Source organism: Pogonomyrmex barbatus, unplaced genomic scaffold, assembly GCF_055798465.1.
Source record: "Pogonomyrmex barbatus isolate J1 unplaced genomic scaffold, ASM5579846v1 scaffold5, whole genome shotgun sequence".
NCBI lineage: Eukaryota > Metazoa > Arthropoda > Insecta > Hymenoptera > Formicidae > Pogonomyrmex > Pogonomyrmex barbatus.
The window spans coordinates 5,369,920-5,388,047 of record NW_028297149.1 but is presented as its reverse complement, the minus strand read 5'-3'; the positions used below and the strand labels follow the sequence as shown (position 1 = coordinate 5,388,047).

General features: G+C 32.7%; 2 protein-coding genes across 4 annotated transcripts; both read right to left on the bottom strand.

Annotated features, from left to right (window-relative positions):
- Positions 1–421: 421 nt before the first annotated feature.
- Positions 422–15,007, bottom strand: LOC105423152 (uncharacterized). Of its 3 annotated transcripts, none has more exons than XM_089081519.1 (12): positions 4,770–15,007; positions 3,327–4,538; positions 3,104–3,238; positions 2,891–3,028; positions 2,609–2,784; positions 2,338–2,488; positions 1,844–2,017; positions 1,629–1,768; positions 1,296–1,457; positions 1,072–1,230; positions 848–938; positions 422–723 (listed from the first exon to the last, which is right to left on the bottom strand). In XM_089081519.1, the coding sequence occupies exons 1-12, from the start codon at positions 14,758–14,760 to the stop codon at positions 662–664; spliced, it is 12,591 nt and encodes a 4,196-aa protein (XP_088937645.1). In that variant the 5' UTR covers positions 14,761–15,007; the 3' UTR covers positions 422–661. The 3 variants fall into 3 exon arrangements, with proteins under 3 accessions (XP_088937645.1, XP_011631112.2, XP_088937646.1); XM_011632810.2 differs by having other exon boundaries at positions 1,072–1,218; XM_089081520.1 differs by lacking the exons at positions 422–723; positions 848–938; positions 1,072–1,230 and having other exon boundaries at positions 1,319–1,457; positions 1,844–2,007.
- LOC148935402 (uncharacterized) lies at positions 14,828–17,237 on the bottom strand. Its single transcript, XM_089081504.1, has 3 exons — positions 17,036–17,237; positions 14,876–16,190; positions 14,828–14,831 (listed from the first exon to the last, which is right to left on the bottom strand). The coding sequence occupies exons 1-3, from the start codon at positions 17,121–17,123 to the stop codon at positions 14,828–14,830; spliced, it is 1,407 nt and encodes a 468-aa protein (XP_088937630.1). The 5' UTR covers positions 17,124–17,237.
- Between the last annotated feature and the right edge of the window lie 891 nt (positions 17,238–18,128).

Sequence of the window (18,128 nt, the reverse complement as noted above, 5' to 3'; positions counted from 1 at the left end):
TCTATTAGAGCATAATAGTTTTGAATATACAAATTAAAAAAATGTTATAAAGTATTGATTAAATTTTTAAATAAAATTTTAAATAAAGCGTTTAGTAAAGTTATTTTATTAAAATTGAAGTCTAGTTATTTTTTGTAGATAATACTCGTATAAGTAACAACTATTCTATCAAAAACCAAATAATTTATGTATCTCCAATTCATCCTATTTTTTTCTTAAATAACAGCGATATAAAACAAAAATGACAAGAAAATGTTTGTAACAATATATTTTGTATATTAAAAACATAAAAATCTTAAGATTTAAGATAATTAAAATAAAGTTCTTTTTAATAAAGTTCCTAAAAATTAAAAATTTTGAATTAATTTGACTTTTGATTTGGTTTTTGATTGAATTAATTTGGAATTTTGGAATCAACTCCTTATTTATGTATAACATTTATTTATAACATATATTTTCTCTAATACAATAGATATTCAATAATTAATGCACTATTTAATAGGTATATCTTAAAAGTAAGTGCGTGCATAACTGGGTAAATATTACATAGTTCTTCAATTAGTGATCAAGCCTAAAATATCTTACAAGCTTCTTTTATCGTAAAAACTATGTAATCCTCCGCGTTATTCGCAGTGCGTTTTCTTATACACGTATATCTTTATCATGTATCAAAATCATATTCTGGTAGTCGAGGTCCTTTACGATATGATTGTTTTGGATAATCTATGTAAAATTAATAATTATTATACATGTAAATACATTATCCGAAGAGATAATGGATAAAAAAATTTATTATTTTTAATCAATTATGTATCATGTATTATTTTATATATCAAAAAATACTTACGGTTATTATAATCTTCATGAGATCGATAAGACTCTGGGTTAATAATTGGGGCATTCTTCACACGATGCGATCCCCATTCATCTTCTTGCACCTACGGCAATCAAAAATAAAATTTATTTTGAGCAGATTAACAATCATCTTACGTTAAATTTAATTAATAAAGATAGCCATTTTTTAAAGACATTAATAAAAATTTATCATATACATTCGATGATTTTACGAACGTGCGTCTTGTCGTGTTTCCTTTTTTCGTTCTGTTTTCGCCGTTTTTTATTTATATAAAACTTCCCCTTTTTCTTCGTAGTTCTATCCCACTGCTGATCCTCGTCTCCACTCGCATTCTTAATTAATGGTTGTCCCTCCACGGGTACCTGCAAGGTGAACTAAATCTTTTATTACTAGCCAGTCTTAGCCTTGTTTAAATTGTCACAATATGTCGCAGTCTTACCTCTCGTTCAAACGCGTCTTCCTTGACCGCGATACTAGCTATTCTCTTTACAAAGAGCTTCTTTTTGGCGCAGCAGATTAACCACAGCACTAGCAAACATATCGATACCATCACGCCAATGCTCGCCAAAGTTACCATTACTGCGGAGAAAGAATTCCAGAGCTGTAAAAAAAAAAAAAAAAAAAAAAAGAAAGAAAGGATTAATAACACTGAAATCCGCACTGAAATCAAAATACCTAAAATAAATAATAGACAAGTAAAATGTGTGATGTGTGTTTTGAAGAATTATATTCAGCGATATTTTGTAAATAAATCTAATCAAATATCACGCACCATATTGTGACACCCTTTCGTCAGTGGATTAGTGCACGTACGACAAACTCTGGCGCCGTGATTCGGCTGATACGTTCCGGTCGGGCATTTTTTACAGTGCGACATCCCGTCCTCGCTGTAAGTGCCCACGCTACAAGGAACTAAACAAACAAATCGGCTTTTAATTTAATTCACTATATATCATATTGATTTCTCTTATGCGGCTCGTCGCATACCGCAATGTGCATCACGAAGACCGTATCCCGCCGGACAACTGGAGAACAAACCGACATTGCTGGATCTGTCGCCAAATACGTTTGCGTCGGTCTTTCCCCTCTTCCACCTGGCAAACGACGACTTTTCGGTGATCGGGACCAGCCTCTGCTCGTAATGCGGCAATCTGAAAATCACTGTAGTTAAAGAACTCTATAGAGAGATGTATCGTGAGGCATATAAGGAACGCAACGTCCCTCTTCTTTAATACAATATATAATTGGCTATCAATTGTATTTCATGCGTGTAAAATACTTACAGAAAGATATCTTGCGAATGGATAATTTAAAAATATTAAAAAGATTGCATTGTATTTATCAAAAATATTCGAAAGATATCTTTGGTAAATACAATGCAATTTGATAAAAATAATAGACGAAATTAATAATTTTTGCGTTGTAAGAAAGTAGAGGAAACGTTGCGACACGATAAAATGAGCATATATTTGTCAACTAACGAGTTTTCCCAAGGAAGATTCGCAAATTTTCACTCAATATCAGCGACAGTTTATTCTGGATAGCTTTGAGACAAAAGACATTGCAATGTTTGAGATCGATCGCCATCAGTCTGACGATATGAGATGGCACTAGCAGAACATTTACCGTCATCTGTAACGAGAATACGCGCTTATTAAATCAATAATAAATAAAATAAATAAAATTGAAATAAATAAATAAGTAAAATTGAAATATTTACGAAAATATATTTTCATGATGAAGAAAACGTACTTGACTTCGAGAGCAAGATGGCGTTAAGACGTAAGCATTACAGATGTCCGCTTCGCATATCACGCTGTTCAATTTTAGGGGTAGATACGTCACCAGCACGTCCAAGTCACTTTCGTCGCAAGACCGCGTATGATAACAATTTTCCCCACGAACGATATATTTTGGCAGCGTGACAACTACGTAAAATTTTTTTTACAGTATGATGAAACATTAAGTTATGTTCACCGCGAAACTCCGAAACAAGTCCTTAATATAAATTTCAGTTAACAATAAATAATTTACCTTGCAAATGGATCTCGTAAGTGGTCTCCACGGGTTCCTCATTATCGGGGCTCATGTAAGTCATGATGCACGTGTAATTCCCTGTATCTTTCGCGTTTACGTTTCGTAATTCCAAATCGCCATTTTCCGCCACGAAACCTACGATAAGCGCTCTCGTAAATAGTATTATTCTAAAATCCCTTTTGGAATTTATGTATATGCGATATGCCATACCGAAGAGTGCGATACCATCCGTTCTTTTCCACGTATAACTCGGCCTGCTAACACTTGACAGCCAAGTGATACCACCGCCATCTTGATTGCAGGGTAAATTGAGATTAAGGCCGGGTAATGAAATAATATCGTGATCTGGAAAAAAAAATGCCTCGCGTTGTTACGTCAATTATTCTCAACGTTAAATATTTGACGAAAAAGGAGATTTGCAATAAGAATATACCATTGTCAAAGTCCGAGTCGCTTTTGAAATCGTTCTCCAGTTCTTCCAGTTTGATGTATTTCTGGCCTTTCAGCGATTCGATATTGTAACGCGATTGTGGAAACTCTCTGGCTTCCTCCATATCAGAGTCCATCGAAATCACTATTTTATTCTGGATCTCTTTATATTCGCTGCAATTAAGCGCTTTAATCTCATCCAACGAAAAGCTTTTTCTCTCAAGTATAGATCGTATACCGTTAATTATATTCATTATATCACAAATGCAATTGAAACAGTTATGGACTCTCTTCTCGTCCGACACAGATACTGATTTATTTTTACGATCAATGAAACTGCAATGCGTCATTTTCTCATCTTTCTTCTTGCTGTTCTCCACAATCTTTATTTGAGAATATCGCTTCGTAGTTGTCTTATGATGTTCATTTTTTTTATTTACGATACGATTATCCTTGTTATGAGAAGAATGTAAATTAATATCGTGTAACGTTCGCGATTTTGTTAGTTGCTTCTTTTTCCGTTTATTTGCAACATCTTTGTGCTTGGCAATTTGATGCTTCGATTTATTCGCGTTAATACCGCATAGCTTGCGGCTCTTCGCTGTTATTGAATTCTCATCATCAGTAAGCGGGAAATCACTAAATTTTATTTTTTCCCTTATTTTTCCTTCGAAATTTCGCTTGTAACAATTCGGATCATGCAACTTTTGCGATTCATGCTTTGGTTTCTTCGCCATCATGCTGGCTTGCCTCGTTCTTAGTTTGTAATTTTGACGAGACGTAGTTTTTCCCGTTACATTTTTAAGACTAGCATTTCGCTTTCGGATAGAAATGTACTTTCTCCTCCCATCATTATAAATATTTCGTTTGCGATAACGCGTATTAGACTTTATCTCGGCGTTTCTTTCGTTTTTAAGAACAACGTCGAAACAAGTGGTTTTAGTAATCGATGCGCCGATAGTTTTGTCAATCGTAGTTGTTAAAAACGTAGTTGTTAAAATCGTAGTGTTAAAAACAGCTGACGATTCTGTAACAAAGTCGAGTTGCCAAAATCTAGTGCCGCCCAAATGATACATTGTATTTTTCTCCGTAGGCCACGCTCGATCTAATATTTCTCTTTTATTTTCTTCTATCGTCGTTCTTTTCTTCTTGTTTTTATCTAAGAATCTCTCATATATCCGTGTCGATACTTCATGTTCCTCGTAATTCATGTAATCTGTAATATTAAAATTACATTCTAAAAAAATAAGATTTTTATCGCAATGTCAGAGGCCGTAAAAAACATAAATTCTAAATATTACAATTAAATTTATTAAATAAAAGTGACATAAGCTACAGCAGAATCAATCGTGTGATGAAATATTATAACAAAAATAAATAAATAATGGACAAATGAATAAATTTATAAAAATTGGGATATTTGAAAAGGCAAAATTTCTTTTCATACTTTCTATAATATCCTCCATGTAATCATCATATTCTTCCATCTTTTTTTCTGCTTTATCTGACGATTCATCATCTTCCTCCTTTAAATCCTCCTTTTTCTCTTCATATGACATTGTAATTTTTCTATCTTTTCCAAATCCAGTCACATAAATGTCGTCATTTGATTCAGATAAAATCGCTGTTAGTTCATCTTCTGGTTTAACGGATATTATTTCATGGATCTGTTCATCCTTATTGTAACTGAGATGTAATACGTTCACCGTGTAAAATCCATCTTCTTCATCTACCTTTTCAGCAGCAATCTTCATTGCTCTCTGATTTGAAAGATTGATCGTATTTTTCTCAGAATAAGACGGTGTATTGTTCTCAATCAATAAAGCGTTTCTTTTTCGGACACTTGCTTTGTCATTATTAGAAACATTATTTTTTTTAGGAATTACATCATATCCGAAGAAAGTGTTTCTCTTTCTGTATTCCTTACTATTCAACATAGACGTTGTGGTTGGTTGAAAAATACTTTTGTGATGATCAAGAACATGTTGTTCATATAAAGGAGTTCTATCTTGAAAATTACTAATTATATTTTCTCGTGTATCAATCTTTTTTGGAAATTTTCTCGTTTTTTCATAGATTCGAATGAAGCCTTTAATGTGTTGCAGTGGTTTTGTAGTTTCGTTGCTTAGCCATTCATGTTGCAACAGCTGCAAATTGTCGATCTTACGTGTAGTGTCTATCACCCTTCGTCTTTTTTGATACCGAAAATTTAATGGAAGATTCGATCTTGACTTTCTAATCTTTTTCGTACTTCGCAAAGCAAGAAGTTTCCTGTTTAGTCGTCCGATAGACTTCTCTTCGTTTTTCTTGGGAAAATACGGCAGACAGATCTTTTTGGTCACTATGTCTCTTCTTCCTTTATCTAAGGGAATCGTTCTATTTTCCAGAACATTCAAGCATATTCTCTTTGTCACTATTTCTTCTTGTTCTTCTTCTTCTTTTTCTCGCATAGTTTCTTCAGAAATATGCTCTGTTCGTTCTTCCTCTTCGATGTATTTTATTTCTGTATATCGAGGTGTCATCATCTTCGTAGTTATTTGATTTTCTTTCTTTTCAGTCACTCTTTTAATCTGCGTTGTTGCTTGTGCTTGTGTTGCTTTTGTAATAGTCTCTTCAATCGGTGGCATTGCCGTTGATAAACTTGTAGGCACAGTCGATTTCTTGGACGATGTAATCGTCGTTTTTTTCTTCTCAATTTCTTCAATGTATTTTGTAAAGTCTCTTATGTTCTTTTCTAATTTTTTCTCTCTTTCTAATAAAATCTTTTCTCTTTCCTCTAATTCGCGTTCCTTCTTACGCAATTTTTCTTTCAATCTTTCTATTTCTTCATATTCTATTGCTATCATGCTAATAGTTGAAGTCGAAAAAGTAGTTGTACTAATAAATGTTATTGTTGGTAAAGTAAATAAAGGTTTATAAATATCTGTGTAAGTTCTATACGTTTCTTCTGTACTGTACCAAGTAGGGGTTGTAACCAAAGCTATACTGATTTCTTCAAATTTTTCACTGAATGTAATAATGGGTAAAGTAGTGAATTTTTCAATAATAAGTGGACTAGTAATAGTAGATGAAACAAATAAAGGTTCACTGTAAAAAGTTATATAACTTGTAGCATACATCTCTTCAATAGAATAAGGAGTTGTAGTTTCAACTGAAGTTAAACCGATACTATATAAATCCATAATAGATGTTGTAATATGTGGCGTCAGAGTTATGTAACCCGTGATATATGCTTCCTCTGTCTCTTCTGTATATGTAACAGATGTGCTTTTCTCTGTAGTATAGAATATAAATGTTTCTTTTGTTTCTTCTGTAGCGTACATTGTAGATGTACTGCCTTCTGTAGTTTCTGCTTCCGTTATCCCTGTAGTCAACGTAATCTCTTCTGTGATACTAAATGGAGTTGAAACCGTAATAATTTCGACTAAGCTCAACGTAGATGTCTCGAGAGCAAATAATGTGACTTCAATCTCTGTAGTAGTCGATACAGTCAAATTTTTTCTACTGACAAAAGTTGTCAACTCAGTAATAGTAGTCGTAACATTCAATAAGCCTTCGGTTATACCAGTCAGTGTAATATTCTTCGCTTCCTCACGCTGCATTATTTCCTTACACTTTTCCTTTTCTCTTTCCCACTGTTTCTCCCTCTCCTTCAGCCTCTCTTCTCTTTCCGCTATCTCCTTCTCGTACCGCTTGAGATCATCGAGTCGTTGCAGTAACTGTTCTTTCAGTTCTTGTTCGATTTTGCTCGTTGTAGTAGGTAAAAGTTCAGTTTCCGCTGGAATAAACGGTGTGACAGGCTGAATAGTCATAGTTTCTTCCGTAACTAGCATCGTCATTGCTGAAGTAGTAACTTCATAACCAGTTTCAACAATACCTTCTATTTCAAAAAATGCAGTACTCATAGTTGTAGTCCGTATTTCAATGAAAGCCTTCTCCGATAACGTTGTTAGTGTCGACGAAACGAAGAAAGAAGTTACTTTCTCCACGGTAACTTCGGACTCCGAAACACTTTCTGAAGTTTCTTCGATCTTCGAAATTTCTTCAGGCTTTGTGATGAATTTTGGCAAGGTAACCCTGTGCGTAATTAAGTGCACTTCTTTCTTTGTAGATCTTGGAGGAAGCGTTAGATATTCAAGTGGCTCCGTCATGATTTCGAAAGCTGTTGAAGGAGAAAGAGTGTATTCATCAGTAGAACCAAAAGTTATCCATATTATTGTTGATTCTTTACTTGTAGCGAATGTTGTAAATTCAGTTTCCACTTTGATCGTTATGTGCTCAACAATAGTCGATGTAAACGTTTCCAAAGCAGATGTCGCAGTGATTTCTTTTTCGGTGTATGTATAAGGTGTTCTTGAAGTGGCTGCAGTTAAAGTCACAGCATAGGTCGATGTAGTTTCAGAAGGTATTAAGTATCTTGTAAATCCTAAAGTTTCTGTTTCATACAAAGATGTCGTTGTACCTTTGATGAAAGGTGAACTCGTTGTCCTTTCCTCAGGTCGTATCGTATATTTTACCGCTTTAGTCGTCCTTGCTTTCGTCGTCGTAGTTTCATATTCTTCATAATAATACCATTTATCAGTCGGTATTTCGGTACCATATTCTTCATATTCTTCATACTCTTCGTAGGCCGGCCCTTTCGCTATGTAATATTCTGTTTCGGCCTCGGGCATTTCTTCAGTGATTGCCGATACAGTAGTATGAACCGTTGTCTTAATAAATAACGTTATAGGTTTTGTAATATATGTTATCGATGGACTTTCAGTCGTCGACACTGTTGTAAACTCCTCGAATACAATTTCTGGCAATATAGAAATAACTTCCGGTGTAGTAGCAGGTGTTTCTGACGTAATTAATATGGATAGAATAGATTCAGAAAATGGAGCAAGCGTCACGGTGATTGCAGCTTCTAAGATCGTTACGTATTCTGGTCTTTCAATAGTTGGCAGCACCATAGAAGGCGTTATCGAACTTATCTCCGTAATTTCTGTAGCAGTTTCTAAAAATAAAGCAGTTGTCGTTGCTAATGTAGGTACAAAACTGGTACCTGTTACTAACAATGTACTTTTTTCAGTAAAAATCAACGTAATTTTCGAAAGTGTCGATATTTCTTCAGTAAATGTTATAGGAGTAGCGATCTTTTCAATAAATAAGGTTTCTTCAGTTGTTATGGGTAAAGTAATCATTTCGGTTACAAGAGAAGTTGCTTCTGTAATTGTTTTAATAAAAAATGGTGTGGTAGATGACAGCAGATACGGTATTGCTGTTGTTTCTTTTACGATAGAGATTTCTTCTGTAGTAATCGTTATTTTTTCTTTCGTACTTTCATAATATTCTTCTGTTTCTTTATATTCTTTTACAGAAAACGTTGTAGTTTCGATCTTTGTTAAAAAAGTTGAAGTAAGTAAAGTAGAACTAGTTTCATAAACTGTTGTTCTAGTTACAACAGGTGTCGTAATTAAAATTTTAGTGATAGAAGGCATTATTATCGAAGATGTTGTACTCTCGAGGATCTCCGCTGTACTAGAAACTGTCACATTTACGGTTGTATACATTGTGATAGATGATGTAGTCGGAAATGTTTCGATTTCAGATATCGTTGTAGGAATCGACGATACAGTTGTGGTTTGAAGTGTCTCGAGCGAAGACGTTGTAAATGGGGAAATCGTGATTTCTTCTATTAAAAATGTAGAGAGCGTAGTACTCGGCGTTTCACTTAGCATCGTACTTGTAATCAGTAACAATGGCGATGTCGTTGTTACTTTAAATGTCGTTGTTACTTTAAATGTAGTTGGAACTGTAGTTTTAAAAAAAGTCGGTGTGACAGAACTTGTCGTCGTAGTAAAAAATGTGCTAGAAATTGTGGTATATGGCATTTCACTTAATGTTGCATTCGGAATTGATGGTGTTGTTGTTGTTGTTGTTAATTTCAAAATAGGAATCGTGGTTTTAATAGAAGTTACTGTAACAGGTGCTTTTGTAGTAAAAATTGTAGTGAAAAGAGTCGGAATTGTTGACAAAAATTCTTTCATTTTCGAGGATATAGTTGTCATAAATGATGTAGTACTTTCAGTTGTAAAAAATTTAGTTGTAATATTCGTAGTCAAAGTCAATGAAATTTCAGTGGTTTTTAAGCTTTCGGTACTTGGTGCAGTTTCAGTAGTCGTTTTAATTTCAGTAGTTGATGGAGTTTCACTAATTGTTGGCATTAAAGTTTTTACACTTGTAGTTTCTTTAGTAATTGGAATTTCTATAATTGTTGAAATTCCAGTAGGCATTGAAATTTCCATAGTTGCTGTAGTTCCTTTAATTGTTGGAATTTTTTTAGTTGGTGTTATCTCGGCAATTGTTGTAGTTTCGTTAAATACTGGCGTTTCTGTAGTTGTTAAAGTTTCAGTAATTGTTAAAATTTTGGAAATTGTTGTAATCTCTGTAATCGGTGAAATTTCAGTAGTTATCAAAATTTCAGTTTTAGTTTCAAAAGTGGTTTCAACAGGTGTTGAAATCTTGACACTTGTAGTTTTTTCAGTTGTTGGAATTATTTTAGTCGTAAGTATTTTGCTAGTTGTACTTTCGATAAATACTGACGTCTCTGTAGTTGTTAAAGTTTCAGTAATAGTTAAAATCTTAGAAATTGTTTCTGTAATTGTTGAAATTTCGGTAGTTATCGAAGTTTCAATAATTTCAGTAGATATCTTGGTCTCAGCAGGTGTTGAAGTCCTGACACTTATAGTTCCTTTAGTAATTGGAATTTTGAGAGTTATTGAAATTTCAGTAGATATTGAAGTTTTCATAGTTGTCATAGTTGTCATAGTTTTCATAGCTTCTGTAGATGTTGGAATCTCTTTAGTTGTTATCTCGCTGATTGTCGAAATTTCTGTAAACACCGTTTCTGTAGTTGTTAAAGTCTCAGAAATCGTTATTTCTGTACTTGTTCCAGTAATTGTTGGCATTTTTGTAATTTCTGTAGATATTGAAAACTCGGTAGTTGTCCCAATTTCAGTAGTTTCAATAGGTGTTACAACTTCAGAAGGTGTTAAAGTTTTGGCAATTGTAATTTTTCTAGTAATTGGAATTTTAGAAGTCGTTAAAATTTCAGTAGGTATTGAAGTTTTTATAGTTGTTATAGTTGTTATAGTTTTTATAGCTTCTGTAGATGTTGGAATCTCTTTAGTTGTTATCACACTGATTGTCGAAATTTCTGTAAACACCGATGTTTCTGTAGTTGTTAAAGTCTCAGAAATCGTTATTTCTGTACTTGTTTTAGTAATTGTTGGCATTTTTGTAATTTCTGTAGATATTGAAAACTCGGTAGTTGTCCCAATTTCAGTAGTTTCAATAGGTGTTACAACTTCAGAAGGTGTTAAAGTTTTGGCAATTGTAATTTTTCTAGTAATTGGAATTTTAGAAGTCGTTAAAATTTCAGTAGGTATTGAAGTTTTTATAGTTGTTATAGTTGTTATAGTTTTTATAGCTTCTGTAGATGTTGGAATCTCTTTAGTTGTTATCACACTGATTGTCGAAATTTCTGTAAACACCGATGTTTCTGTAGTTGTTAAAGTCTCAGAAATCGTTATTTCTGTACTTGTTTTAGTAATTGTTGGCATTTTTGTAATTTCTGTAGATATTGAAAACTCGGTAGTTGTCCAAATTTCAATAGTCGTAGTTTCAATAGGTGTTACAACTTCAGAAGGTGTTAAAGTTTTGGCAGTTGTAATTTTTCTAGTAATTGGAATTTTAGAAGTCGTTAAAATTTCAGTAGGTATTGAAGTTTTTATAGTTGTCATAGTTGTCATAGTTTTTATAGCTTCTGTAGATGTTGGAATCTCTTTAGTTGTTATCTCTCTGGTTGTCGAAATTTCTGTAAACACCGATGTTTCTGTAGTTGTTAAAGCCTCAGAAATCGTTATTTCTGTACTTGTTTCAGTAATTGTTGGCATTTTTGTAATTTCTGTAGATATTGAAAACTCGGTAGTTGTCCAAATTTCAGTAGTCGTAGTTTCAATAGGTGTTACAACTTCAGAAGGTGTTAAAGTTTTGGCAGTTGTAATTTTTCTAGTAATTGGAATTTTAGAAGTCGTTAAAATTTCAGTAGGTATTGAAGTTTTCATAGTTGTTATAGTAGTTATAGTTTTTATAGCTTCTGTAGATGTTGGAATCTCTTTAGTTGTTATCTCGCTGGTTGTCGAAATTTCTGTAAACACCGATGTTTCTGTAGTTGTTAAAGCCTCAGAAATCGTTATTTCTGTACTTGTTTTAGTAATTGTTGGCATTTTTGTAATTTCTGTAGATATTGAAAACTCGGTAGTTGTCCAAATTTCAGTAGTCGTAGTTTCAATAGGTGTTACAACTTCAGAAGGTGTTAAAGTTTTGGCAGTTGTAATTTTTCTAGTAATTGGAATTTTAGAAGTCGTTAAAATTTCAGTAGGTATTGAAGTTTTCATAGTTGTTATAGTTGTTATAGTTTTTATAGCTTCTATAGATGTTGGAATCTCTTTAGTTGTTATCACGCTAATTGTCGAAATTTCGGTAAACACCGATGTTTCTGTAGTTGTTAAAGTCTCAGAAATCGTTAGAATTTTAGACATTGTTGTAATTTCTTTAGCTATTGAAGTTCCGGTAGTTATCGAAGTTTTAGTTATTTCAGTTTTAATGAGCGTTACAATGGGTGTTAAAGTCTTGGCCCTCGTAATTTCTTTAATAATTGGAATTTTGGGAGTTGTTGAAATTTCAATAGGTGTTGAAGTTTTCACAGTTGCAGTTTCTGTAGTCGTTGAAATTTTAGTCATGGGTATTTTGCTACTTGTTAAAATTTCTGTAAACGCTATTGTTTCTATACTTGTTTCAGTAATTGTTGGCATTTTTGTAATTTCTATAGATATTGAAAACTCGGTAGTTGTCCAAATTTCAGTAGTTTCAGTAGTCGTAATTTCAATAGGTATTACAACTTCAAAAGGTGTTAAAGTTTTAGCAGTTGTAATTTTTCTAGTAATTGGAATTTTAGAAGTCGTTAAAATTTTAGTAGGTATTGAAGTTTCCGTAGTTGTTGCAGTTTCGATAGTCAGAATCTCTTTAATCGTCGGTATCTCACTAGTTGTTGGAATTTTACTAATCGTTAATGTTTCCGTAATCTTTATTTCAAAAATTGTTGTTGATGTTTCAGTAATTGTTAGCATTTTAATTGTCGTTTCTATAAACGTTGAAGTCTCTGTAGTTAACGAAGTTTCTGTAGTTGTAATTTCAGTAGAGGTTGAAGTTTCAGTAGTTGTTGGGATTTCTGTAGCTGTTTCTTCCGCAGTTATAGTTTGTTCAATCTGTGTCACTGGACTTTCTTCTTCCGATATGTAAGTAGTTATTACAATTTCTGTCGACGTAATCAAAATTTCCGTTCTTTCTAAAATAGGCATACTTGCGATTGTAGTTGTGTAAGTCTCAGTTCTATACAAAGTTATATTCTCGCCTAAAGTGACTGTAGATTTTGCTATAATTTCGGTTAAATTTGCAGCTGGTATCGTAATTATTCTTTCAGTTATAAAAGTAGATTTCGGTGTTGTAGTTTTTGTAACTGCCAGCAATGTTACATTTACTACGGGAGTTGTAACTTCAATCGTCAATTTTGTTCCTGTAGTTATAAATAACGACATGGTCAAGAATGTAAATAAAGACATACTCGTTTCAACAGGCGAACTTTCCGTTATTTCCGTTGACAGAAGTGTCGATGTACTTTCTATAACTTCTTCCTTAGTCACTGTTTCAGTAATTAGTACAGATGTTTTTTCGACTGAAGTTTTAGTAGCTGCAGGAATAGTAATTTTTAAAGTAATATCCGTTATACCTTCTAAAAATGGGGTTAGTAGTATGACAGATTCGGTTGTAAAATTTTCTATCATCGGAATTATGGGAATCTCAGTTACTTCAGTAATAATTACAATAGCTGATATAGTTGTTTCAACTTCTGTATATCGTAATATTTCCGTAGTTATAAACATCACAGGCAAAGACTCCGTTACATTCTGCGTTGTCCGTACAACATCAGTTACACGAGGCGTCTTATCCAACAGTCCAAGTATATTGAGATAAGCCGTTGCTTCTTGGTAAAATTGCGGATCAAAAGGACGAAACTTTTTTTCTTTTTCCTCAGAAACGGATATTTCGGTCGACGTCATTACTCCTTTTACGTAAAGTTGCGTCAGATCTTGTTTATCATTTGATAAGAAATGCGCTGGATTATTCTTTCTCGTGGACATATCCCATGTCGAGGGTGTATTACTTGACAAAAGCATCGATTCTCTATTGTTTCTTTGATGATTTCGCATCCTGAAATTATTCTCACTCGATACGCCACTTTCAATCAAACGTGACGATTTTACGATAGGCGTCGTTGTGCGTTTCCTTCTTTTCAATCCGGATTCGATAAACTGTCGAATTGGCTTCACTTGCGATTCATAATTTTTTGTCAAAGACTTTAGATTCCTATTAAATCTTGAATGATGCAATTTATGCCTCTCATCCGATTTGGAAAACTTTCTTTTATTCAATTTTCTTTTTTTAAGAAAGTTTTCACGGCCGTTCTGTATCTCTAAATTGTTAATTGAACTTTTAAATTTATGAAGTGGTGTCGTCAATTTATTTAAAAGGAGACTAGTTTTTCTTCTAAATTTTACATTATGTTCGGCTCTAGTTCTAATTTGTCTCTTGTCCAAAGGTTGATTGTTAAAATTTTCTGTAAAGCGACCGGAAACACGATGATCTATTTTATCAATATTTGCATCTTTTTTTTCTTTACTCCGTTGCGGAGTGATCTTTACTAGTGATTTATCGACGTTTTTTTTATCGCATAATCTACTTTGCACATCACTGATGCTACGGTTGACTAGCTGAACTGCGCTTAGCAATTTTTTCAGTTCTAAGGTCAATGGTTTGAATGCCATTAATAAATCGCGCGAGTTTTCTACGTCGGATTGCGCTTTCTTTAACGGCCATTCGGTACTTGAAAATAACGATGTCGGTGTAATCACGTAATCTTCCGTATTAAGAAACAAATCCGCTTCGGTGGTATAATTATGCAATGCTTCATCGATAGATATATTAATATAATCAAAATCATTAAAGTGAGTTGACATTTCATTATCATACTCATGTGAAATTGACATTTCGTATTCTTGATTATCTTTATCTATATCTTCATTATTTAAAGAATCTTCAGCATTACTGATAAAACTATAAGGTGTAGTTTTGTTTGCAAACGCGTCAAAGGCAGATTTATATTGCATCGAGATGTCATCTAAAAAATCTATATCTTTATTCCCGTCCTTTTCTACCCAAAATTTAGACTCGCTTCTTTCTGATACGTCAAACACTTCTTTATCGTCATTAGTCAAGTATGTTCCAATATTTCCCAAAGTGATTGATGACATATACGTATTGTCATCGAACATGGCAAAATTATCTCGGAAATTTGTAGTTGTCGATTCGACATCAAACTTGACGTTCTCATAATTTTTATTATCTTTTTGAGATAAATTTATTTTATTATCTAACTTTATTGCAAACAAGATACTAGGTTGACTGTCACTCGCGTTTCCTTTGAAATATGAAGGTACGCCATGATTAAAAGAAGAAGTTAGGAGTGCAGGTGAATCATAAGAATTGATTCCGCCACGCAAACTAATATCGCTATCCGTGGAAATATTTTCATAATCGTCGGATGTTTCGGGAATAGCGTCGATTAAGCCGGGACGAGTCTGAAGAACAATACCCGGATACAAAAAGTTAGGATAGAACGACGGCACCGGGTTTTTCATGGGATTTTCTTCACGAGGATCGAGAGTCAGATATAAGTAATTTGCGTTGTGATCGGATAAATAATGATTATTAATACCTTCTTGAAGGTACGCTCTACCTATGTCTTTTACATCATGGTGCATATGCGCTTTGAATGAGAGGATGTCCGACGTTGTATTATCTTTATCTCTTTCTAACGATTTATGTCGCGTCGATGTAATTGTTTCATCTATGTCTGTTCGAGGACTCTCTTGGATGTTTTTTAAAACGTACAAATTTTTGGAAATTGGTACTAGTAGAAATCTTCTATCAGTACTGGTCAGATGTTTGTCGGACGACTCTTTTTCAATATTATATTGATTTGAAGAATCCCTTTGTCCAATTGTAAATTGAGATTGAGAAGGATTAAAGTCCGACCAATCCATGCCAGCAAATAGGGTTTTAGGATGCGCAGAAAGCAGCATCTTGTTATTAGATTTTTCTTTAAAAGCACTTCGCGTGCGAAATTTAATTCTGGATCTTGGATTTGTATTTTTACCAAGTATTAAATTTTTATTAAAAAGATTCGTGTCAAACAATCCCCGCGAATTTTGATATTGCTCGACAGGAAGAACGGCTTTATTTAAAGAGCGATCGTAATCTAGCTCCTCTAATTGCGACGTCGGCTTCTTAAAGAAAAGCAATGATTGATTAGTTATTTCTGTCGTCATAATCGTTGGATTCGTCGTAGATTCCAAATTAATTGCGGTTGTTGATTCCGAAACTTGCCAAAAAGGAAGTTTTGCCAGTGAGATATCCTTCCTATCAATATCATTCACGTCCACGTAGTCATTCTGACGATGTACTGCGATCTTGTCGTTCGAATTCTTCGTATGTTTTTTCCCTCTTTGTAGATTCCGTTTGACTCGCGCTAAGTTGCTGTTTAAAATCTTTTTGCTTTGCGAGTCATTAATCCGATTTCCTAAGGATTTCTTGCTGCGCTTTCTTATCAGCTGGACCATTGTATCGTCGATTGGTGTTTCGAATACTCTCTCTCGCGTTGCTCCACTTTGCTGCTTGAAATAGTTGTATTTCATGCTGCTTCCTTCATCATTGAAAAAAAGAAGAGAATATTAAGAATATATTATACTTATTTCTGTTTACAATGAAAAAAAATTATGAAAACCTTACAGATTCTAAATCAACTATTTAAAACCTGGATAAAAAAATGACTTAAATGTAAAATAAAAATGTGCTTTAATAGAAGCGTAATTAAGAAATAGCGACAAAAATTTTAATCTTTTAATCTTTTATAAACATTTTACCTATTCAAGATAATTTATATAAAATTTTATTGCAATACAGAGATTAGTTATTCTGTAAATAAACATTAATTGTTATTAAGAGTACAAACGAAACAAGGTGGTGGTAAAAATTAAATTAAATTTTTATTTACAAAATGATTAAGCCTTACATCGCAATAAAACTTTATATAAATAACCTTGAATATTTAAAATATTCATATTAAAAAAAATTGAAATTTTTGTCATTACTTCTTAATTACATTTCCATTAAAGCACACTTCTATTTATTTATTTATATAATTTTTGATTGTGTAATAATTTTTTAAACTGTTGCTAAACTTTTTTTGTATTATTCTTAAATGCGATTTAGAATAATCGGCAAGTTTTTCATAATTTTTACGTTATAAATATAAAAATGATAAAAATAGGTATAATCATACATCCTCAATATTAAGAAAATAGTCAGTCATTTATTAAAATGATAAAAATAGGTATAATCATACATCCTCAATATTAAGAAAATAGTCAGTCATTTATTAAAAACCAAACATAGGTTCCTTCATATATGAAAATAATTTTTAACTTTTATATTTAATGAAAGGATTGTTTAAAAAAAAAATTGATATGTCTAAATAATTATATATACCTGACGTCGTTTCGGCGATGTCGTCTCCAATTGCGATTCTCGCCATATAAGTCGCAATATAAAAAACGACAAAGAGAATAATTCGCATAGCGTCATATTTTGGGCATCCTTAGGTACGGTCTTTTTCTTGTTACGTTTCGCGCGTGTTATTGCCGTTATTTTGCACAAATATTCCATGGAGCATTACAGGATGCGTCACGGAGGTGTACTGTCATGGAAAAGCGATACTTGTAACTTGTAGCGTAGTGCTTGCATCGACACGAAGTTTACCAAATTCGTGAAGTTTGTGACAGGAGCAATATCAATAACGAATGACAAACGCAATCGTCAAGAACAAGAACATTTTAGGTATTAGAGATACCCGATTATTCAATTATTATACACATTTTCATGATATACTTAGCATAATTTTTACTACATTATTCTCATTTATTATTACACTTTATTGAAATAATAATTATAAAACTTATAAAAGCTCACATGTATGCAATCTTTATATATGCATAATGTAAAATTGAATAACTTACAGATAGTTGTAATTTAAATACAATTAACTTTTTATAAATATATTAATAACATTTAAACTTTAGGATATATGTTAATTTATCAAAAAGCGTGGCTAATCGCAATATGTATCTTTATTATAAACTTCTTTCTCTAAAAGTTAAATGTAATGTATTAAAGTATTAATTGTTTTTAGATTATTAACACCTGCAGACACGCAACCCTACGTTCGTGTATACGTAATATAGATAATATATGCGAGATTACATAACTGTAAGGCTATTACAAGTTTTAACAATTGATATTGTATTATTATTTTAATTAATCAAATTCGCTCTACTTTAATACAAATATTAACTTATACAGAAGAAAGTCGAACTAAGTCTCAAGTTATTTTATAATAATAATAGAAATATAAAATGATAATAATAATAAAAGTTTATAACAAAATATAAATATAATTATAATATATTTTTTATACAATTCAGACAGACACAATGTTTAAAATCGGATTATAAAAGACATTTTACATCCCACACAGCACAAAATGTCTCGTCAATATTTTCAAAATATTACATTTGAAATCTGA